Raw genomic sequence first — 25,097 nt, 5'->3', positions numbered from 1 at the left:
GAAGGAAGGAAGGAAGGAAGGAAGGAAGGAAGGAAGGAAGGAAGGAAAAGTCAGTTTATCTATCCCATTTCCCTTGCCCTTGAATTTCTCTATTTCTATTGATATTCCAGATCCCAGGAAAGGGGTCACAGCTAGTTATGGTGGTATGCAGGGAACATGCCTCTGTCTTACCCATGGCATTGCTGTTTAGCAGGAGCACGCCATGGGCACTGCCATCCTCCTCCAGTGCCATGTAGTAGGGGTGGACACCATAGGAATTCTTCTTGTACTGGGGGAGCCATGGGGGAGAGTAGGCAGTAATCAAAAAAAGAAATACTCGAAAAGTTGTTTCTACATCATAATGCAAACAGCAAGCTCCTATTCAATATTGAAGATTCAGCATAATGTCACGTCCTTTATAAAACCTTCCTTAATCTTCCTTTCCACCCCAAATAAAAAACCAGGTGCCCTCCCCTTCCATGTCTTCCTCGTTTATTATTACATAATTCTATTATAGCACTGATTATACTGGATTACCATTAATTCTGCATCTCTCTCTCTTACTAGCCTATAAGCCCCTGGAGAAGAGACAGCGTTTTATTACATAAGACATGCACCTGACACACAGAATATACTAAAGAAAAGTTTATGAAGTAAAATCCATAGTCCACAGGAAAAAACATGTTAGGGACAGAAGGAGCATAACCTGTGGCCTATTTCATCTGAGAACAGAATTTATCAATATAAGGTGAAGCTGATTAATAGGGCACTATACACATACATATGGATTAAGATAAGTTTACACGGAGAGAAACTGATTGATAGTCTTATTCTTCTGTGCTTACCGCTGGGGGCTCATCACGAGCAAACATTCCCCACGTGGTCCAGTTTATATTTCTTCTGAAAGCTGTGTGCTCCGTCTCCCCAAAGCCATAGATGTACTGAGAGGGGAGGCGAGTAGAAATGGAGAGGAACATGTCGTTGAAGGTGAAGCCAGGCAGCTGAGAATCCCAACTGCAACACAAAGGCATACCTCCACATTGTACTGATCACAGGCCAGAGCAAGCACGGGGCCCATTTGGGAATTCTAGTTGATTCTGAAGCCTCCTAAAGGAATGCACAGTTGGATCCAGGTTCAAATACTGGCTGAAGACATGGCTCGTAACAATGGCCATGACTCACTGCCAACGTTCTGCGTTTGCATTTTTATTCTGTGGTCTGCAAGGCTGAGAACTCTTTTTCTGTGTCATGGGCTCCTTGAAGGCAAGAACTATGTCTCACTCATCTCTTTATCTCTGGTTATCATTGTCTGGAGTATCAGTTTGAATACATGTATGAATAAATAAGCAAGGTCTAAGCAAATTTCCCAACAGAAAAGGGTGAAGCTCTTAGAATGACTTCTCTTGATTGGCCAAAGGACTTCTTAGCAAAGAATGCCACTGACCAAAGTTAGACATGCAGTCAAAGAGAGCCAAAGGCTGTCTACATGTGTGCCTACACGTAATGGTTTTTACTTGGAAGGGGAACTTCAGCCCCAGGCAAAATCCAGACCTTCACTTCATTCCATTCAGCAGTAGGACAAGGGATGAGAAATGACAACTCTTTTCACATTTAATATTGGGAAAAGACTTTAAGTCTACAGGGCTGATTGTAAGAAACTGTTTCTCTTTCCTTAGTAAACATTCCCTCTCTCCTGAGTCTTCTGTTATTTTGTAATGAGGCTATATAGAGCTGATTTCTATCCTAGGTTATCTGTCATGCTTATTAAAAAGAGTTTTCTGTTCTACTTAACAAGAACAATGAGTAGAACATGCATTTTTCTTTTTTCTGAAATCAAGCAACACTTATTTTAAGCCTCTTATTAATTTTTCTTGTTGAGTTAGTGACTAGTAGAAAATAGAGCAATAGATCTACTCCCTGTTTAACACACATACACACACACATACTTACATTGTCTCTAAGATTAATATTTTATGTGCATTAATCAGAACCACCATAATTAGACTTAGAACCACTTTAATGAGAACTAAATAAATAGTGCTTACATCACAGTGCTGGAGCTTTTTCGTCGAATCTGGATCCCAAAAGGATTGTTCTGAATCCTGACGTCATACAGACGGTCCTCAGGGGAGCCAACTGGAGAGGGAGGGGTGTTCAGAGTCACTGGGACCTCGTACCTTTTGTTCGTGGAATCAAAGATCTAACAAGAAGAGAGAAGGAAACTTTCTGATGGAATAATCTTAGACCTAAAATCCCTCCTGCCAGCTCATATAATTCAGTTCCCATGTTTTCTGGCCAGTTTGAATCATATTGGGAGGCATCAAATATCCCAAAGCAAGTAGAAGTGAAGCCTCCCCACCTACAGTGCCCAATATGGATCCTGAACTCCAAAATGCCTCAGAAATACCTATTCAGAAGCAGGGAAGACACTTCCTCTAAATAATTTATGAATTCAGTGTATAGAATTTCATGGATAGGGCGCCTGGGTGGCTCAGTTGGTTAAGCGACTGCCTTCGGCTCAGGTCATGATCCTGGAGTCCCGGGATCGAGTCCCGCATCGGGCTCCCTGCTCGGCAGGGAGTCTGCCTCTCTCTCTGACCCTCCCCCCTCTCATGCTCTCTATCTCATTCTCTCTCTCAAATAAATAAATAAAGTCTTTAAAAAAAAAAAAGAATTTCATGGATAGAATGTGTGTGTGTGCGCGCGTGTGTTTATGAGTACGTGAATATGTACATGCACGTAATTGTGTTAAGATTATGTTTGGGCATGTATGTGTATGTCAGAAATTAGAGAACCAAGTTTTTATATGGACTCAGATCTTACTGGTTGAGCTTTCAGATGCTTAAGACAAGTTTTGCCTGTAGCCCTGCTTCTTAAAATTGTGTTTCCCAGACCCAAAGCAGCAGTGTAACCTGGAGGCTTGTTAGGAATGCAAAATCTCAGGCCTCCCTCCCCTCCAACTTCTGAATCTGAATTTTCATTTTCACAAGATCCCTGGAGTGATTCCTCCAACACAGTGTGAAAAACAATGTTTAGAGCTGGTTGTCCAAGGTGGTACTGTCACTGGTGAGACCCCCGTGACCCCCTGAATTCAAGGCTGACCCCCTGAACTCAGGAAACTCCTAGAAGCTTCTGCCTAACTCTAACTTTTTCTTTTAGAAACTAACTATGGAATTGCTGGAACAGGAAAAGAAACATTTGAGGAGAGGTCTGTGTAGATGGCACAATTAACTCCGCTTCATTATAATGTTAAAACCCCCTTCTGATATTCATCACAGGCCCTAACAAAAGGAGCCTGTTTACCCCTGTTGGGGAGTCACTGGCTTTGGAAATCATTCCCTGAAATCTCCTTATTGGTACACATAAAGATGACCTTGTGAGGCAGCTCCGCCTACTGTAGTCTCTGTCTCTAACTCACCCAGCAGTGGATCCACCAGGCACTTGTGGCCATTGAATGCTCTACAGGTGCTAATCTGAATTGAGACTTGTTATAAGTGCAAACTGCACACCAAAATTTGAAGAGTTAGTATGAATAAAAGATTCTAAAATATCTCAGTAACTGTTTTTGGATTACGTGGTGAGATAATATTTCAGCATGTTAGTTAAATAAACTGTTATTAAAATGCATTGCATTTGACTTTTTTCAAATACATTTTTAAGAGTGTGGCTATTAGGAAATACATGTGGTTCACATTGTACTCCCCTCAGAGCAGAGCTGTGGATCTCAAAGTGTGGCCCCTTCACCCACAGCAGCATCGGCATCACCTGGAAACGTGTTAGGGAAGCAGACTCTCAGACTGGAAACTCCAGGGCAGAGGCCCAGCAATCTGAACTTTAAGGAGACCTGTGGGTGATTCTGGTACTCTCTGAAGTTTAAGAACCACTGCTAGAGAAATAACTCTAACATTGGAAGTGGGTCAATGCCACTTGTATGAAGCAGACACATTTTTTCACAGGGCTAAGAAGGGGTTCTTTGAGGACACTTATGACTGAGCACTTGGCAGTGCAGGACATTCACAACCCTGGTGGGTCCAAGGTCACATCCTGGTTCTACCATGCTCCTAAGTCTCTGACCTTTACCTCTCTGGGCCATGGTGCCTTTGTCCATAAAATGATGGATTTGGACCAACGGTGTTTCAATGACTTTCGTCCACATGGAGCTGTAAGAACTCTGTGTTGAGGATCAGAACCTGAACCACCTTGGAAATTACCTTGAACTGCAGCATGTTTTCTGTGTGGTATATCACGCTCAGCTGGAGGAAGCTGATTGCTGCCGAGAGAGAGCCAGAGGCAGGGGCTGCTCGGGCTGATTCCGGGGCCCCCAGATGGGCAAGGTTTGTGGTGATGCCCGTAGGCAGGTACTGAATGTTACTGGCGGCATACCTAGGGATGGTGTCGTAGTAACAGGTGGGCACGTCCGGAACAGTTGTGTACTAGAACAAGAGGAGAAATTCTCCATCAGCCTCTAACACCATACTTCGAGGGTCTGATTCCTGGAGAAGTTGGTTCACACAAACTAAGTCTCTTACACCATGCCCGTTATTATGGCTTGAATTATGATCCCCCCACCCCCATAAGATGTGAAGTCCTACTCTAGTATCTGTGAAGGTGACCTTATTTGGAAATAGGGTCTTTACAGATGATCAGGTTCAATGAGATCAGTAAGATCAGCCTAATCCAATATGACTGGTGTCATTAAAAGGGGAAATTTAGACACAGAGACAGACCTGCACCCAGTGAGATCCCCATGTGAGGAGGAAGGCAGAGACCGGGGTGATGTTTTTATAAACCAAGCAAGACCAATGAGTGCCAGAGAACCTCCAGAATCTGGGAGAAATACATGAGACAGATTCTTCCTCCCTTTTCTTAGAAGGAACCAACTCTGCTGACACCTTGATCTCACACTTCTAGCTCCCAGAACTCTGAGATAACAAATTTCTGTTGTTTTAAGTCACCTAGTTTGTGGTACTTTGTTATGACAGCACCAGCAAATGATTTAAATCCATTTAAAAAACACATGCCCGGTGACCTCCTCTACTGGGTGGACAAGGAAGGGTCAGCAGTAAGCCTGATCTGGAGACTGGAATCCTCAGACAGGCTTCTGCTCCAGCGTTCTCATTGCTGCCATTGTGACCTTGAGGAAATCTCTCTGGCTTTCATTCTATTTTTCAAATGAAGACAAACAGTCTTACCTTACCTTCCACAAGGACTCTCTAATAGATGGAAAAAAAAAAAAAAAAAAAAAACCACCTCACTTAAAATACTCAATGCACAATGCATACCCAACGTATTATTGTTGTGTTAAAAATAAAAGTGGGGTTTTAAATGCTGTGGTTGGAGGAAAGAGAGAGTGTCTTCTGATTTGGGATATCTGAGGAAAACACTGATCACTTCTCACACGGAGTTGGCAAAATAATTTATCAGTTGACATAGTGTCATTTTCTTTCTGAAGGATGATTACTCTTCAACCCAGCAACATTTGGGAAGTGTTTTCTAGGTGCCTAATTATTCATGGGACAGTTTTTCCAACTTCTGCTCACTGCGGTAATCTGTTCACTGATTATTACCTCCCAAAGGCACCCCCGCAGCCTACACCTCTCCTCAGAGACAGCAGCACCCTCAGGGTAGCAGTTGAATTTCTCCAGGTCACTGACTGGAAGTTTCCATTCAATGGAGAATTCTTGACCGAGTACCAGTCCCTTGAGATCACTGATCTTCACCACCTGAGGAAGGAGAGGCCACATGACAAATAAGGTGAGACTGAGCCACCCGGCTAATGTCCTTCCCTGATGATCTGGAAGGGGAGCTAGCCCTTCATGCACTTTGTCATGGGATATTTGGAATATTATTTTTTATCCTCTGGAGCTTTTGACCTCCCTGTCGGGAAAATGAACCTGGCTTATTCCTGACCTTTCTCACCTCATGGAGTCACTGTGGAATGTTGAATGGGAAGGGCTTTCATCATATGAAGGAGTACAGATCACAAGCAGGGCTGTCTTTGTCAGACTCACAGCCCTCTGGGTGTGGTGCTCACACATTGTAATAATGATGGCAGTAATAACAACAGTTAAACTTTATGGAGCATTTATAGGGGCCAAGCACTGTGATAACCACTTTATATGCATTATCTCCATCAATCCTCGAAGGTAATCCTATGCTGCAAATAATATGGCTATCTTCATTTCACAAAATAGAAAACTGAGGGTTAGAGAGGTTTAATGCTTTGCCCAAGATCTCGCAGCTAGGAAACAACAGAGCTAGGACTGGAATCCCATTCTGCTTAGTACAGAAACCAGGCTCTTATTTTTTTCTATCTGCATTGTCAAAATGGAAGGGGGCTGCCCTAAGAGATAGTGAATTTCCCAGCACTTGAAATAGTCAACTAACAATTGGAACCTTTTGTTAAAGATTAGCATGGAAGGTACTCATTCAGTAAGGGCAGAACCGAATTACCCCTAATGTTCTATTCAACTCTCCTTTTCTGTAATGGTATAAAAGTAGTGTGTCAACTGTGTCTCAAACAAAGAGAGTCTTTAACTTAAATGAGTAACTTAAATACTCTCCAGAACTAGGCCAATGTATTGAATTATATTTTCACTGTATCACATCTGGAATCTGCAGGTCTACTCTTAAATCTGCCCAGAGAAGAGCTGCCTTGCCTCAGGGTCCCAGCTCCCACTGTCTTCTTCAGTGTTCTGATACAAACCAAGCTCAGGAGTCCATATTTAGCATGCATATGTTTCTCCTTCTGCAACTGCCCTGTGGTATGGTAGATTTGCATGCAGCAAGCCGGCTGTCTCTGTAACTGCCCAAAGTCAAAAGAGCAAGGGAGAGCTGGCTGTCAGAATCTTAGCCCAGGGCTTTTGACAAGGGCACCGCAAGGATGGAACAGTCTCCCACCTTTGATGAAACATTGTAGGCAACATTTGAAATGGAGGTGGCAGAATTACTAAGTACAACGGTAAAATTGGTAGGTTGCTTGTCCATTCCCAAGATTATGATATCTGTAAACATGAGGTTGTTAGGGTCTGTATAGTTATTATTTGTAATATTTGCCTGTAGACGGTTCTGGAAAAACAAAACCACAAAAACATCTGTTTAGAAACCAGATACATCACCAAATACCCCTCAACATCTTGCTTTCTGACATCTGAGGTATGTCTTTTATCTCTGAAGTTCTAACTGGTGCCTGATAATGGTCCCCAGGGAATTTGCTAACCTAGACTCTACACGGTCTTCAATCTTTCAGTAACATTTCATGTTTGCTTTGGTTCACTGGTTATTTACTGATTCCATTGCTCAGGAAATATGTTCCTGACATCACAGAATTTCCAAGTGGACAAAATGGGTACTCTTAAAAGAAACAAAAAGATACCAGCACACACACAGACCTACTGGCATACAAAGATGAAGACACACACACAGAGTGCCTAAATATTTTTTTTTCTTTTAATGATAATGAGGTTAGGAGCTAAAATTTATGAGTGTTTACTCTGTGCCAGGCATGGTGCTAAGCATCTTGTTCCATTCCGACAGCAAGTTGTGAGGCTGAAGCTAAAATGAGCCCATTCTTGAGACAAGAAGACTGAAGCCCCAGGGAAGCAGACAACCTTCCCATGGAACCAGAGTTCAAAAGTGACAAAGTATAGCTCTGACCAAGGTGGAACTGAAGACTGAAGAAAAAAAAAGCGGAGGACAGTTTGATGTTTAAAAAGACAGTATCTCTCTCTTCTTTTTTTTTCCAGTGCTGGGAAAATTGGACAGCCACATGCAGAAGAATGAAACTCGACCATTCTCTAACACCATTCACAAAGATAAACTCAAAGTGGATGAAAGACCTCAATGTGAGACAGGAATCCATCAAAATCCTAGAGCAGTAACCTCTTTGACATCGGCCACAGCAACTTCTTTCAAGATACATCTCCAAAGGCTAGTGAAACAAAAGCAAAAATGAACTTTTGGGACTTCATCAAGATAAAAAAGCTTCTGCACAGCAAAGGAAACAGTCAACAAAACAAAGAGGCAGCCCACAGAATGGGAGAAGATATTTGCAAATGACACTACAGATAAAGGGCTGGTATCCAAGATCTATAAAGAACTTCTCACACTCAACACCCAAAAAACAAATAATCAAGTCCATAAATGGGCAGAAGACATGAACAGACACTTCTCCAAAGAAAACATACAAATGGCTAACAGACACATGAGAAAGTGTTCATCATCATTAGCCATCAGGGAAATTCAAATCAAAACCACATTGAGATACCACCTTACACCAGTCAGAATGGCAAAAATTGACAAGGCAAGAAACAACAAATGTTGGAGAGGTTGTGGAGAAAGGGGAACCCTCTTACACTGTTGGTGGGAATGCAAGTTGGTACAGCCACTTGGGAAAACAGTGTGGAGGTGCCTCAAAAAATTAAAAATAGAGCTACCCTATGGCCCAGCAATTGCACTCCTGGGTATTTACCCCAAAGACACAGATGTAGTGAAAAGAAGGGCCATATGCACCCCAATGTTCATAGCAGCAATGTCCACAATAGCCAAACTGTGGAAAGAGCCGAGATGCCCTTCAACAGATGAATGGATAAAGAAGATGTGGTCCATTTATACAATGGAATATTACTCAGCCATCAGAAAGGATGAATACCCAACTTTTACATCAACATGGATGGGACTGGAGGAGATTATGCTAAGTGAAATAAGTCAAGCAGAGAAAGTCAATTATCATATGGTTTCACTTATTTGTGGAACATAAGGAATAGCATGGAGGACACTAGGAGAAGGAAGGGAAAAATTAAGGGTGGGAATCGGAGGGAGATGAACCATGAGAGACTATGGACTCTGAGAAACAAACAGGGTTTTAGAGGGGAGGGGAGAGGGGGGATGGGTCAGCCCCATGATGGGTATTAAGGAGGGCACGTACTGCATGGAGCACTGGGTGTTATACGAAAACAATGAATCGTGGATCACTACATCAAAAACTAATGATGTAATGTATGGGGATTAACATAAGAATAAAAAAAAAAAGAAAGAAAAAACTAATGATGTATTGTATGGTGACTAACATAACATAATAAAATAAAATAAAATAAAATAATAAAAAAATAAAAAGACTAGGGGACCCACAAGCGTGCCCAAGTGATTTTTTGCAAAGGTGCAAAATTTATGTAGTGGAGAACAAAGAGTCTTCAACAAGCGGTGCTGGGACAGTTGGCCATCTGGAGGCCGAAAGTAAAACCTGCGCCTCAATCTCACATTGTGTATAAAAATTAACTCAAAGCAGATCACAGACTTAAATGTAAAAGGAAAAACTAAAATTTTTAGGGAAAAAATAGGAGAAAAATATTCAAGACCTAGAAATAGAAAGAGTCCCTACAGTGGACACCAAAAAGCATAATCCGTAAAAGAAAAGAAATGATAAATTAGACCCTTCAAAATTTAAAACTTTTGCTCTGTGAAAGACTCTGTTGCAAGAATGAAAAGACATGCCTACAGACTGATAGAAAATATTTACCCACCATGTATCCAACAAAGAAGTCCTCCCTAGAATGTATAAAGAACTCTCAAAACTGAACAGAAAAATCAGCCAGTCAATGAGAAAATGGGCAGAACTGGACAGACATTTCACCTAAGAGAATATAAATATACACAGATGGCAAATGAAAAGATAGTCAACATCATTAAACATCAAAGAAATACAAACTGAAACCATAATAACAGGTCATTACACCCTTATCAGAAGAGCTAAATTAAAAAAAAAAAGTTGTGGCAACATAAATGTTGGTATGATGCAGAGAAACTGGGGTACTCAAACATTGCTGGTGGGAATACAGAATGGTATGGCCACTCTAAAAACCAGCTTGGCAGTTCCTCACAAAACTAAACATGCAAATACTGTAAGACCCAGCAACTGCACTCTTGGGCATCTATCCCAGACAAATGGAAACCTGTCCATGAATGTTCATAGCAGCTCTATTTGTAATAGCTATGACTGGAATAATCCAGATACTCTTTATTAAGTGAATGGTTAAACAAAAGGTAGACATCTATATCTTGGAATGCTATTCAGCAACAGAAATGAATAGACTTTTAATATACAACAACTTGATGAATTTTGAGAGAATTTTGCTGAGGGAAAAAAGCCAATTCCAAGCTTACATGCTGTATGATTCCATCTACATCACATTCTTGAAAGGACAAGATGTTCCCATGAGGGGAAACTGGGTAAAGGGGACAAGGGAAACTCTCTGTATTATTTCTTACAACTGAATGGGGCTCTATAATTATGTCAAAATAAAAAGAATAGATTAAAAAACAACATGTTTTCTTATTCTTCATTCTCCCTTTCTTAAAAGAAAGGAGAAATAAAGGAAAGAGATACCCCACAAATCTCCACCCATGCACAATCAGCCTTCTAAGAAAATCAAATTAGAATTCTCACATCATCTGCTAGCATTACTGCCTTTCTTCCCCTCGGTGCTCTAGAGAGAGAGATGAGACAAGTGTTGATCTGTATCTTTCTGTATCTTCCAACCTCTCAAAACCACAACTTAATACCTGTGTCCAAGGCAAAGTTTTGTGGGCTGGAAAAGAAGGCCATTATGGAAGAACCTCATAAAGGCCCCATACCACTCATCACCCCTACCCCCCTCCCACACATACTTGTACCCCACCCCCCCCCATCCCCACCCCGCCAAGGACACATCTCAGAAGCTAGGACTCATATCAAGCTCAGAGACAATGATTTTTTTTTTTTTCAGAAAAAAAACCCAAGTTCTTCACTGAAGCCATACTAACTTGAGAGGTTTATATATCTAACATAGATTAAAAACTCTCATTTTAACTCTAGTCCTTTCTGGGGCCATTAGGCATAGCCCCTGTTCCACATGACCAAGCATTATAGCAAACCAAAAACTCAAAACACCATCACAGAAAAGAGCATACATTGTGTGTTCCTCAAAAACAGTACTTACAGAGGTGACAGAAAAATCATACAGAATATACTTCTTTTCAGCATCTAGAAGAGAAAGATAGAGGAGTACCCATTATTATAGGAAGCAGAGGAGCTGTGCGGTCATGCTTTTCTCTTCTTTTTCTCTGCTTACCCAGGTTCTGCCCCTTTTTGCCAAACCTCCACCAAGTTTCTTGGGCCACTTCAACCAACACTAACTGCTTTGCCCTCCAAACTCCCATGGCACTTTGTGGTACCATTTTGCTGGCCTTTAAAACATTGTGACTTGCACTTATAGTCATCCACATGTATATTGGATCTATCCTGCTGGACCAGGAGTTCCTCAGGGGCAATGCCTAATGCCTACGTCTTATTCATCTTCATATCCTCTGCCTACAGTGCAATAATAAATATCCAATAAATGCTAATTCTAGAGAGGGCAGGGGTTTTTTTATAATCACAGACCATAAGCTTATGTCAGTTACTTCTACGGGAATCTTACAGTGGAAAAGCATACTATACAAATTAGAGACTTCCCCCTCAATAGTAACCAAAGCAGTATTTTACAAATCTATTAACAAAAATGTATTATTTGGTATTGGTAATGATACCCAAAGAAGAGAGTAATTAAACTAAACCCAATAGTGTCTGTTGCTCTGGTGGTCAATAACATACGAGTTGCTCATCTGAAGTCTATTTTAATGTGTTGTGCTTGGCTAACCAAACTTCCAGAATAAATTGATTCTAAGCTTACAGAAATCAGCACCAACGATAATAGGGTTAGTGCCATACTGGACAGCCTGCAATGACTAGTTTCCACTGAGAACCCTAGGGAGGGTGTCACAGGGAAGCCTACCTTTAGATACACCATCATCCCAGTACAGTTCGCCCTTTGCCTCTCTCTTGTAGTCCAAGGCAACAATGAGTCCCAGGGAATTCTTTCGACTGTAAAAAAGCAACTCTCAGTTTCAGAGAATGAAGAAAGCTTAGAACTTTGTTCAACTAGCCCCTTTCATGCCTCAGGATGAACTCAGGGTTGAACTCAGAGTTGACCCCAGAAATAGAGTAGATATTGACATCCTATGGAAACATGGATATTGGGTGTGAATAGACAGCAGAGGTTGGTAATGAATGACCATAAGAAGAATGATAGAAGGAGGCAGTTCCTGCCAAAGATTGGGTTTGTGATACTAGTAACAATCAGCACTTACTGGGCGCTTACCAGGTGCCAGGCATTCTTCTAAGTGTCCTATATACAGTAAGTCATGTCTATTATTCCATTTAACCTGCCTTATGACACTAAGAAGTCCAACTATTGTCATCCCCAGTTTGCTCATACTAAGCAGCAACACAGACAGGACGTTGCCCATGGCAACACATGGTGGTGATAGAGCTGGGGTCTCTACCTGAACATTCTGGCTCTTGACCTTGGAAGCTATGTTCACTTCCATGTGATAACTCTTACCTCTTATTTAACTTGAATTCTCTCATGCCCAAGAAAATCTACTTGAAGACATAGGGAAATCTGGTCATAGGGAAATCCTCACAAATGATTATTTTGACTGTTCTTAAAATCTGATTCAATTCCCAAGTGAAAGACTCTAGAAATGTGAAGGAGCTGAGGCCACCTTATGCTAAATGAACATGAAGGTACCACTTTGGGGCTGACCTTGAAAGTAGGGGAGAGAGATTCCTGCCTGGAGATGTTTTCCCTTGACTTAACCACTTTTAGTGTCCATTTGCCTGTCCCATAACACCCTCCCTTGGAACGCCAGGGCAGTCACACCTTAGAAGAATGAGGAGTTTACCTGGCCTCTGTGGTTATGTTGGGTTGTTGGATGGGAAATATGAAGCCCCCTCGGAGGTGAAGTCCTATCCTATCGAGTGGCAGCAGCATCTCCACTGATTGTTTCCTCCACTGGATGGCTACCCCCTAACCAACAAAAGGATGACAGAGCAGATAAGGGACCACTGAACTAGGAGCGACTGTGCAGATCATTCTGGTTCAGTTGCCTCATTTAAAATATGTCAGTCAGAGCAAGACAAATGCTGTATGATTCCACCCATATGTGGAATTTAAGGAAAAAAACAGATGAACATAGGGGTAAAAAAGAGAGAGGCAAACCATAAAACAGACTCTTAACCACAGAGAACACACTGAGGGTTGCTGGAGGGGAGGTGGTGGGGGGATGGGTTAAATGGATGATGGGTATTAAGAAGGGCACTTGTGATGAGCACCAGATGTTGTACCTAAGTGATGAATCACTAAATTCTACTCCTGAAACTAACATACTATATTGTAACTAACTGGAATTTAAATAAAAACTTGAAAAAAAAAAAAAGAAAGAAAAGCAGGGACCCCCAAAAGCGAAGGGTTGCCCAAGGCATAATCGAAATAGCAGATCTGAGACTCCAACCTGCCTATTTCTTTGAATTACACCGTGTGGTGATTCTTCCACAACTGGGCTTTCATTCACTAGGGTATCCCAGACTAAGGCCAATAACTAGCCCTCATAGCTGCACAGTAGCCAGGCCGATACAATGAAAATTCCCCTAAACCTACACCAGTTATGCAAATTATTTCATAGTACACCTAGAAAGGCCTTCCTTACAGAAAAGTACCCTCTATCGACCAAATGTAAAACGTTGCGCTATTATCCTACCCCAAGCTCCCAGGACTCCTGCCTTAGAATATCCCTCTGCTCGAGGCTGGTCTCTGACCCAAGCAGGGCTGCCTTACTTACTGTCTCATAGTCGTACCAGATGGCGTCCGGTATGTATGCTTTCACTCGGTCCACACCCTAGGGAAACACAAATATTGAACAACATCAGCATGCCGCTTACAGTTTCCACAACATCTCATGTGTGGTTGCACGTGCTCGTCTGAACAATCCTGAGAGGTGGTTAGGACCATCCCATTCTACAGGTATAAATACAGATACTCAGACAAGTTGGGCAGTTTACCCAAAGCACAGCTGTGCCTAGGAATTAAGTTTCGAGGCTCCTGAACTTTCTAAGAGAAGCAGAGAAAGTTCGTTCACCAAGCTACTTGTGTAATCTGACATGTGGGAGGAGACTGAAACAGCCAGGCCTCTAAGGAGAGCCTTCCAGCAGTCCCACTGCTGCTCGCAGCACCTGCCAAGAGATGGGACTTCGACATGAGTACACTGGCGATCTCCCATGTTTATAAAGTGATCAGCCGCATCCCGATCCCTCTCCCACACTTCCCCACTCGCACTTTGGGAGGGTACATGTGGTCCTTCATATCTGGTCTCCAGAGTAACGCCCTCCCCCTTGCCCAGACCTCCCTCCCTGCTCCTCTCTTACCTCTTCTCTTTTCCCAGCCCAACCCCAAGAGCACATGTCCTCTGGTCAAAAGGAACCACAGAGAGATAGCCAGCCCAAACTCACAAGGCATTTAAAGCCTCTCAATCCATGATCATATGCTTAAGAAAACAAGTTTTAAGGTAATTTTGCAAAACAGAAATTGTTTTGCTTGGTGGGGCAGTGGGACCAAGAATTACTACTTTTCTAATTTCCAAACTTTCATGATATCTCTCTCTCTCATTCATATTTATATATTTTTTAAAGATTTTATTTATTTATTTGAGAGAGAGAGAATGAGAAAGAGATAGAAAGCATGAGCAGGGTGAGGGGCAGAGGGAGAAGCAGGCTCCCCACTGAGTAGGGAGCCCGATGTGGGGCTCGATCCCATGGGATCATGACCTGAGCTGAAGGCAGACACTTAACGACTGAGCCACCCAGGCACCCCATATTTATATTCATATTCATATTCATATTTAAATGCAGCCATAGATACTCCAGACTCAGCTTATTCAGCTATAGAGCCACGAGGACAAGTGAGATATTCTATGCCATTGTCCAGATTAGAAACACACCTCATATAAAACAGGTGTGATGAGCAGTCCAGGCCCCCACAAGAACTGCTCGTGCACATCCCAGGTGGCTGGGTCCTGGTAGAACCTGGAAAACAGAGAAGGCAGGTGAAGCCTCCAGCACTGGGCAACCACACATTAGTTGGCAACAAGATCCAAACTAACCTTGTTACCACTAACAAGGCAACTGAAATGAACGATCTGAAAGGGATTCTTTGTGGGTCAGGAAACTCACTCATGGACCAGGGGTCTCGCTACGGTGTCCCCCCGCGTGTGAGCTCGGTAGAAAAGGGTGTAGAGGTAGGGCAGCAGGGTGTATCGGATGTTCAGATAATATCTGGAAGAATTCACCAACAGAGAGTGTTCACCAAAGGCAGCAGGATCCTGGTCCTAGAAGAAAACGAAGCAAATATGAGATATTTCCATTGTGTTTTAAAAGTGTGTTCCCTTATGATAAGAAGCTTTCCCAGATGAAAGTAGCTTATTCTCCAACTTGGAAGATATCAAAGCATTTCCAAAACTAAGAGGATCTTGGTACGGTTTCTTGATTTTATAGATGAAAAAACAGTATCAAAAATTACATGACTCTCCCAATGTAAACTGCAAGCAGGTGACAGAGTTTAAATTTGACATGTGTCTTCTGATCCCAGTCTATGGTAGCCTCAAGGGTGATAAAGAAGTCCACAGAGGGGGGCGCCTGGGCGGTGCAGTCAGTTAAACAACAGACTTTTGGTTTGGGCTCTGGTCATGCTCTCAGGGTCATGAGATCAAGTCCCGAGTTGGGCTCTGCACTCAGTGCAGCGTCTGCTTGGGATTCTCTCTCCTTCTTCCTCTGCCGCTCTCACACACGCTTCCCCCCACCCACCCTCTCTCGAAATAAATAAATCAATTAAAAAAAAAAAAGCCCAGGAGGTTGCCATGGAGATAAAGGGGCTACAGTGACCCCTACTCCCTTCTTAGCTGATCTAATTTGTTATATATTGAGGCTTCTCATAATACTTCATTTGGCTCATAATAATAATAGCAGTAAGTTGTACAACCAGTAAAAAGAATTTGAATTTGAAACCCACTGCCTTAGGCTGCATTGCCTACCACCATAATCTATATTCCATCTTTTCCTTTTCATGCAATTTTATGAATTTGCAATTTTAAAATATACATCTAGTTTTGTCTGTAATGTTTTCACCATTGATATTTGTTCTCTTTTCTCTACCCCAAAGACAGTGACCTCTATTTTTTCTTCAATATACAATGTGCAAAAAAATCATGACTTTATCCAAGAGCAAAGAAAGAACCCTTTAGAAGGGAAATCTAATTTTCTTAGGACCCAGAAACAGAACTTTTCCATTAATGATGGGGCTCATTTTGTTCATTTTCCTTGTAATTTGTAAGATGTGAAAGATAATGTATGTCATACTGAGATCTGTCATCCTGTACTCTATTACTGGGACTGAATTTTAGAGAAAATTACTTAAATTTATTCCTTTCTTTTGTTCCTAAAGATGCTCATTTCCTCCCTTCAAAAGGAATAGAAAGTAGAGTGGTCTACTCCAGGAGACCACTCTATGCCCCCAGTGTAGGGCTCATGAAAACCCTGAGGCCAAACACCAATGAAAATAACACTCCACATCCTTCATCACTCGGGTCTCCAACCAAGAATGTGTAGAGCTGCACTGTCCACTCTGGTGGCCACATACCACGGGACGCTTTTGAACGCTTGAGATGTAGTTAGTAAGACTGAGGAACTGAACTTTTAATTTTACTTGACTTTAGTTAATTTAAATATAATCCTAAAAGCTAAATATTTTTAAAGAATTATTTTTTAAATAAAATGAAAACTAAAAATAAAGTATTTTTAAATAGAAGATTTTTCCATTAAACATAACTTTATTGTTTTGGTTTATTGCACTCCAACTGCTGAAAATTTAGCATCCAAACTGAGATCTGCTGTAAGTGTAAAATGCACTTGAATTTTGAAGACTTAAGAAAAAAAAGAATATAAAATATCTCATTGATCGTATTTTGTATTAAACAGGTTGAAATGATGATGTTATGGACATACTGAGTTACACAAAATATATTTAAAATGATTGTTTCTGTTTCTTTTTACTTTTAAATCTACATTTAAATTTAATGTGTGGCTCTTATTATCATTCTACTGTATAGCACTCATGGAGGGACAGGAAAACAAGCACTGTAACTGTGCAGCCAAAGTGATCTGAGTGCTCTTATCTACCTAACTCCTTCCAGGCCATCTCAAGAGGAAGGCAACCTGCCAAACCTGCTCCCAGCCACCTGCTTAGAAGTTCAGAAATAACTCTCTCCAGATCGCAAATGGCTAGGACAGTCTGGGGATAAAATATTTTGATGATTTGGCTGTGAACCTTTCCCAAGTTAGAGACAAAGTCAAGACGGCAGCTAAAATGATCATCAGTAAGTTACCTTGTTGAGCCTATTAAGAGCTAACCTACTCAATTTTGAAACACTTTTAGTGCAGATTACTTCATTAAAATAAAGGGCATTCCTTATTACTTGCTCCTGCCATTGTCCCAGACATCTCCTTAAGAGGGGCTCTGAGCCCACTTCTATGTACTTACCCATCAAAAACATGATTTTGAATAGGAAAGGACAAAAGAGTGAAAAGTAGTGAGGAGGGCAGGGTCTCGCAAATCATTCAGAGAAAGATAGAATGTTGTAACAAACACGGTTTCCTATTTTAATTGAAATAAATTTGGCTCCTGCACAAAAACACACTCAATCTCTCCTTCTAAAAAAACTATTCTGTTTAATAGTGCACTTCACTTATGCTACAGGATGAGCAGGATTGGGAAAAGATAACAAAAGATCATCCCTTCAGCTGGGAAAACTCAGGAGCTCCATCCTAACCCAGCAAGGAGCCCGGCGGCCGCGTCAGACCAGAGACTCCCTTCTCCGGGCTTTGTTCTTTTTTTGCATTCATACTTGGCTGCTGAAGTCAGAGGTGGGGTCATGAGAGGTCCAGCTGCTGGGGCCAGACGGCATAGGCCGTAGGTGACAGAGGGCAGGGCAAGCTGGCTGAGTGAGCTCCTTAAAAGCATTCTATTCTTAGCAACTGGGGGTTTGGATTAAATCACTTTTCAATGCAGGAGTGGGGAGAGGAACAGGAAGAGAGGAGGATAGGAAGCAGGCCAATGCTAAATGCTTTTGATCCTCTCCCTGTAAGCCTTACCGATTATCAGTAGGTGAAAAAAAATCTTCAGATAACTGGCCTGCCACTCCCTAAACCATCCCTCCTTGCTCCTCCATATCTAGAAGTGGTTTCCCTTTACTGTCTGACGTAAAATACCAGTGGACTCCAACTGTCCCATCTTATACAGGTGGTAACAGAAGTAAGTGATAGCAGCACCACAGAAAGTCTAACAACCCTTCTCACCTTCATTGGTGAATTAAGAAAATCAATATAAATCAATATAAAATACAATAAAATCATTCAATATGTACATACTTGCCATGCACCCTTATCCCAATACTCTGCTCTTTGGGTCTATGGCCCAAAATTTATCTATTCTCCTTCTGCACTAATGGCCAACTTGTAGGATTTTTTTTTTCAATCCTTTTTGAGAACAAGTAGATTAGAGAATCCAAGAAGTTTCCATTGCTTTTCTTGGGGACCTTACCCTGAACCCAGGCCCATTGTGATTCCTTGATAGTGGATAAAATGCTCCAAGCTGCATCCATCTTGTGCAGAGCTCCTCTGTGACATTTTTTGTGTAACCACAGATGTTGGCACCTACCTGGAGAATTAGCACATATACAAACACAGTGGTCAGTGATAGTTGGGAAAGCATTGACTGTATACCTATGTAGTAAGGGGGAAAAAATCTTACTTCCACCATTCCATGCTTACAGAGGTCCCAGGCTTTCAGAGTCAGCCCCCAGCCAAATGTAAGAAATTAGCAAATGTACACGATGAATCAGCTGACAAGAACTCATTTCAATGTTCAATTCCCAATTTCATACTTTGCTATTCACTGATGCTTTGTTAATGGAATTTTCTGTGATGCTAACATATTTTACTTATGGTGTCTCTGTGCTAACTTCAAAGATTCCATGGATGACTACCCAATGATAAAATTTTACCATTCTATCTTCAAAAGACAGTTCATGCCACATATAAAAATGGATTTTCTAATACATACCACAGGGAGACATAAATGCCCCTTGGTTTTTAACACCTCAAAGACTAGCAAAGGAAATAATGCCAAAGGACAAAAGGTTAAGTTCCTTGGTTGAGAGTAAAACTCACCATGGGGATACCAAATAGGTTGAACTCAAGGATACTAGGGATGGACCATCGGAGGTCATCCCATGTGGCCGAATTCTCCCCCAACCAATGTGCAGCATATTTGCCAGATCCAGCAAAAGTAGAGCGGGATAAGATGAAGCTACTTTTATTGGGGAAGATATTCTCCATGGCCCTGAAAAGGAATACAATCGATTGAATGTGAAGTGAGCTGTGAACGTCTAGAACTCACCTGTACCCAAGGGGAGCAATGGGCATTCCAACCAAACAGAAAAAAACATCAGGGCTTCATAAACTAGGTGAGCAAACTAGTTTAGCATTTTTTATTATTTTATTTAAATTCAATTAATTAACATATAGTGTATCATTAGGTTCAGATGTAGAGTTTAGTTATTCATCAGTTGCATAAAACACCCAGTGCTCATTACATCAAGTTCTTAATGCCCATCACCCAGTTTAGCATTTTAAGAGCTTCTTTCCCACTTCTGAATAAGGTTTCAGACTTCATATAAGACAGTCCAAACATCTACAGTCCAGTCCCCCAAGAAATGTCTCTACGCCCCTGTCCTCTTGATTATGCTCTTTCTCTTGTTGGATTGGTTGTGTTCCGGCCCTTTTGGTCAACGATACATTGGAGCCATGTCTTGAGTTCTTGACCCCATCTTCTCCCTCTAGATAAAGCTTTTCCAATGTCCCTTGTTTCCATGTCTTCCTGCCCCTTTATAATCAATCCTGTTTAGCACAACACCAGCTCAGGTTGGAACTCTTAGCCTCTGCTGGCCCTGTAAGAACAGTTTGTACACCAGCTGGGTTCTAGGCAGCTGGGTTCCTCTAAAGCTTCAGAACTTATATTAGCAATTCTCAATGTTAGGAAATCCTAATCTATGCAAAATAACATTAATTTTAATGAATAAGCCTCAAAAGATGACATATGATACTCTTTATGAAGTTAAATGCAATTAAAATATAAAATATTATTTTCATTGTACTACATACAAAATATCATATATCAAATAAGACTCTGTAAAAGAGAAAGCAAAGGGATTGAAAACATGGAATTCAGAAAGATAATTACTTCAGGATGGAGGGGAACAAGAGGTGGGGTAACAACATGAGATGTAAGAGATGTGAGATGCAAGTTATTTTTCTAGCTTTTATTCTGAATACTCTTTTGCATAGGCACTTTCCTGAAATGCCTCTCCCTCCCTTCTCCTTCCATGCTAAGCAGTTCATACCTTCCTTTAGTGATCTGAAATTAAACAAAATCACAACTATGGTATGGTGATACCTGACCCACAATCGCTGCGAGTCCTTCTATCTTCCCTTTCAGTACCTGGTCTGAGACAAGTGTATCACCAGGCCCTGGGCAGTTCCTCACAGACACTGTCCCAGCCACCAATGCTCCCCAACTTCATATTCCTGAGTACTACCTTATGGTGAGTCTATAAATGCAAAATGATTTATAATGGCAAAAGGGAGAAAATTCTGAAATAGAAGATGGGTTTAAAAGAGTGAAGTCCTCCATTTTGACGATTTAATGACCAAAAAAGAAAGGTAGCATAGAGAAGAACACTCACTCTTCACCTCCTACCCTCATGTCTACTTTGATCTTGACAAGCAGGTGCTTTGCCTTTGTTAGCACTGGCTAGAGGGTTTATGGCACTCTGTAATCATCCACCATGAAAGAAACACATTCAGGTTGTACAGAGTGAAACCCAAACAGGGATGAAGTTATCTGAGGTTAAAGGTTTATCTAGAGGCAGACCTTTATGGTACCACAGATTAGATAAGTCTGTTTTCCAGAGCAGAGGAAGAATCTTATCCAGAGGTCCTCAAGTCTCTCTTTTCTGTCCCTCAGGTCTGGCAGGCTTATCATCTGTCCCAATCTCTGAAGGGATCTTGTCTTTCTACTTTCAGCTTAGAGGGAGCAGTTCCTTCTTGGGGTAGACCAGTAACCACTGCCCCCAAATGATACTTCCAGGAAGGCTGAGCCAAATACTCATCAGATCTATGGCTTAAATGCTGCTGATGCTCAGATCCCACTGAACAAAAAACATATTTGTTTTTTCACCACTCTGCCTCCTATCCAAAGGCCAAGTTCCACTTATCGGGGCGCCTGGGTGGCTCAGTCGGTTAAGCGACTGCCTTCGGCTCAGGTCATGATCCTGGAGTCCCGGGATCGAGTCCCGCATCGGGCTCCCTGCTCAGCAGGGAGTCTGCTTCTCCCTCTGACCCTCCCCCCTCTCATGTGCTCTCTCTCTCATTCTCTCTGTCAAATAAATAAATAAAATCTTTTTAAAAAAAAAAAAAAAAAAAAAAGTTCCACTTATCTCCACTGTTCTCGGGGGACTTAGGTCATTCTGCCTGATCCAGAGAACTTAGAAGGGCACTTACCTTCTCCATTATAGTTATCTTTTAACTATTAATCATAGCTATTAGAATATATTAACCACCCCCTCACGGTCTTACAGCACTTTTATTACATGGTGACATAGCAATGAAGAAATTTGCAACTCTCTTTCCCTCTTCCTGCCCATCCTTTCTCACCCCCGGCATGTAGCCACTCTCCCTCCCACCTTCTGTTCTTAGATAGAAGCATCTTAGAGTCGAAATAGATCAGAACAAGAAGGAACTTTGGGAAACATTAATCCAAGCCTCTCATTTCAAAGGTGAGATAACTGAGCTTTATTCTTCTAGCTTATTTCCCAGGAAAGGAAGAGTGAGAGAGACAGAGGTCATAAAAGAGAGGATAACAAAATCAGAAATGTGTGTCCTTCTTCTCGAAGCTTCTTTTATGGAGATCAAAACTTTTGCATTTATTGGAGAAGGACTCTCTCTCTCACCTGGGCAATCCCACATAATACTAAGTCAGGAGGGCAAAACTGTGCTGGAGAACAAAACAGGGGCAGTTGCTGCCTCTGATTCACCAGGCCCCCTGCAGGCCCTTCCTGATGTCTCTTCCTCAGGCCAGGCAGCTGCGCAACACAGGTACATACACTATTCCTCAGGCTAAAGTTACAGGGGTGACTTTTCCCTCAAAAAACTTGCAGTCCAGCAAGAAAAAAAGGGGGGGATTATCTAGACGTTGTAATACAAGATTTTTGCATATTGAGCATATTGTAATACAAACAAAGGTAACACAAAAAAGGGAAATAATCTTTTCCTAGAACTGACAGGAAGGTTTCTAGAAACATCTGAAAAGAGGCTTTAAAGATAAGCATATGTTTGCAGACAGGAGAACTGAGAGGGAGCCTGGGGAGGGCAGCAGGGAGAGAAGCCAGGAGGGTGTGGTGTGGGTAGCCTGCCAGGTAGACAAGGGATACTCGGGCAAACTTGAATTTCATTTAAACAATGGATCATTTTTAGTATAAGTGTGTCCACTACAAGTTTAACTGGGTCCTATATTTTTATTTGCCAAATCAGGCAACCCTAGTGTGGTTCGGTAACAGGACCTAAGCAAGGGCTGGCTTCCAACTCAAGGCTCTAAATACCTCGCACATTACTGCCTACCAGTATTTAATGAAGTCCCTTAGTCACAAGCCAATCAAAACTAATCTCATACAGGCACCAAAGGGCTCTATGAGAAGAGCTCTTAAGTATCCTCTAAGATCTGAGTTGTACATCCTTAGAACCACAAAATATATTTGAAAAACATACTTATGGAAGATACGAAAACCCTCCGCCTCCCACCTCCCCCAGGAGGGAATTAGGGCGAAAGCCAATGCTTACGAGTGTGTTGCTTTTGCCATGGAGTAGCCATACAAGCTGTGGACATCATAGTGAAGGCCCCACTGAAATTCTACATCCATGCAGAGGGTTCTTGCAAAAAGCAAGCGGTCCAGAATCCCTGTGGGGGAATAGCCATTGGTGACGCACTTCCCAATCAATCAGCTCTAACAAAATAACCACCCAGTTGTTCCCTTCCCAGTTACCGCACCTTCCCACCCAGTCTCCACCTGACAAAATCCTTTCCAGTTTTAAACTCTATCCTAAATGCTACATCCTACCTGGGACCCACACCAAGCCCCTCTCTGAGATAGATCATTAAAATTAAGGTGCATTCCCTCGGAGCTCATAAAACATGGTGCTGAGTGGAGACAACTGGAAAATGAGCGGAGAGCAACGGGAAGTCGGCCTGAGATGAAATGTAAATAAAGCACCACATTTCTCTACACATATTTGATCAAGAAGAATTGAGTGTGTAAGGAACAGAGAGGAGGGGCAGTGGGAAAGATGTACTTTCATTCTTCCATTATAAGCATTCAACCCGTTAGGCTTTTTTTTTTTTTTTTTTTAAGAAATGAGATATGACATTTGGGTGGTTTCATGAATAAGAACTCAGATCCTCCTTCTATAATCACCATTGTCTGACTGTTATTTTCCCTTTTCATGCCGAAAATGCTCAACATTTTCTGCTTTGTAGCCTAGAATCTCCTTCTTCCCTTTTCTTCTTGTGAACCAATAATGGGACGGGGCGCCATATCAGCTCTCCTTCATGAGGCCTTGCCATGGACATAGGGCCTCAGTATGAAGCACAGTTCCAGAAAGTAATGGAACCAGGAAACGCTGACATTGACTTTTTCCCACTAGCCCAACAGAATCTCACCAGCCCAACTTAATCAGAAATTAAGTTGAATGATAAAACATGAAATTTATATTTTTGGCACAGCTCGGTTTGTGGAATGAGACTCACAACCACTTTAATGATAAGAAAAAAACGCTAAAATTGTCCCAGGGTCAAAGGTAATTTATGTAATTCTTCATCATGCTAATGTGAACTGTCCAATCCTGAAAAGGTGAGAAGCAGAGCAGCTACGAGGTAGTGGCTAGTCATAGGTAGGCAGACAAAAATGCTGGGAGCTGGGGAGTGAGGTGCTTGCCAGAAGCAGGCAGAAGGGGATGAGATTGCAGTTTTCTATAGAAAAAACAAAAAACAAAAACTTGGTTCTCGCTAAGAAGATTAAGAGATTAAAAGAGAAACATAATAAACTGATTTGCAGTGGAAAAAAAATGGGGGGGGGGTCATAGACTGAGCAGAGAAGAATGAGGAATAAGGAGACAAGCAAACAGCAGATTTTGCAACAGGTTAAATGGTTTGAAGCCAAGATCCCTCCTAAAAAAGTTCTCCACTCCTTCAGTGACTAAAAGGAGCTAAAGAAACAGGTCAACCATAGTCCAGGGTGCAAGTGAAGTGGACAAACCAGAATCAACTGGCAGAGACTAGCCAGATCCTCACCAAGGCTGTGTTCTCTTCCTGGGAGAGTTAAGATTATATTTCACACTTTCGCTGGAGGTTGAACTGAGAATACGTGATTGGATTCTGAGCAAAGAAATGTGAGCAAATTGTATACGCCCCACTTCTAGGCCTGCCAATAATACTTCTCTACCGTCCCTCTCCTTCACCCAGGAAGCTGGAAACAAAGGATTCTGAGATGGGAGAACCAAGCAATGGAAGTAACTAGATCCCTGAGCCACTGCTTGGATGAGAGCCACACATCTCACACTGCAGTATATGAGCAAAAAATAAACTTCTATTGTGTTAATCCACAGCATAATCTATTTGATACTGTTTCACACACATGCATACTTTCAAAATCAGGACTGGAAAATCTGGTTTCACACACATACATACTTTCAAAATCAGGACTGAAAAATCGGACTAAGAATGAGACTTAAAAATAAGAAGGATCTAAAAGGAACCACGGATGCTTTAAATTGTGGCTGATGAGCTAAAAAAAAAAAAAAAGTTCACAAAATTACAGAGTTCCTTCAGTGGAAGGTAGTTTCTACCTTAAAGTATTCTGGTATTCTCACAAAGTTGAAAACTGAACCATTTGTCTGAGGGGTTTGGAGACCACGAAGAGGATGGGAGGATGCAGAGCCCCTTGAGGGAGGCGTGTGTCCACCACACACTCGCCCTCGGGTTCCGGTGGCCAGAAGGTGGCCAGAGGCCATGGGCGCAGCAAGGCCTCGGGTAGGGGAGTGG

General features: G+C 41.8%; 1 protein-coding gene across 1 annotated transcript in view; it reads right to left on the bottom strand.

Annotated features, from left to right (window-relative positions):
• Positions 1–25,097, bottom strand: part of LOC110582814 (probable maltase-glucoamylase 2) — an 81,183-nt gene that overhangs the window by 30,459 nt on the left and 25,627 nt on the right. Inside the window, 15 exon segments of the mRNA XM_021692830.2 lie at positions 172–268; positions 825–993; positions 2,025–2,179; positions 4,191–4,412; positions 5,547–5,702; positions 6,880–7,047; positions 10,956–10,999; positions 11,790–11,878; positions 12,742–12,866; positions 13,678–13,734; positions 14,833–14,917; positions 15,065–15,219; positions 18,486–18,602; positions 19,115–19,286; positions 22,841–22,958. Coding sequence (XP_021548505.2) covers positions 172–268; positions 825–993; positions 2,025–2,179; positions 4,191–4,412; positions 5,547–5,702; positions 6,880–7,047; positions 10,956–10,999; positions 11,790–11,878; positions 12,742–12,866; positions 13,678–13,734; positions 14,833–14,917; positions 15,065–15,219; positions 18,486–18,602; positions 19,115–19,286; positions 22,841–22,958 — 1,929 coding nt within the window.

This window comes from Neomonachus schauinslandi, chromosome 12 (assembly GCF_002201575.2).
Source record: "Neomonachus schauinslandi chromosome 12, ASM220157v2, whole genome shotgun sequence".
NCBI classification, from domain to species: Eukaryota; Metazoa; Chordata; class Mammalia; order Carnivora; family Phocidae; genus Neomonachus; species Neomonachus schauinslandi.
The sequence above is the reverse complement of the archived record's forward strand: the minus strand, read 5'-3'. Positions and strand labels throughout refer to the sequence as shown.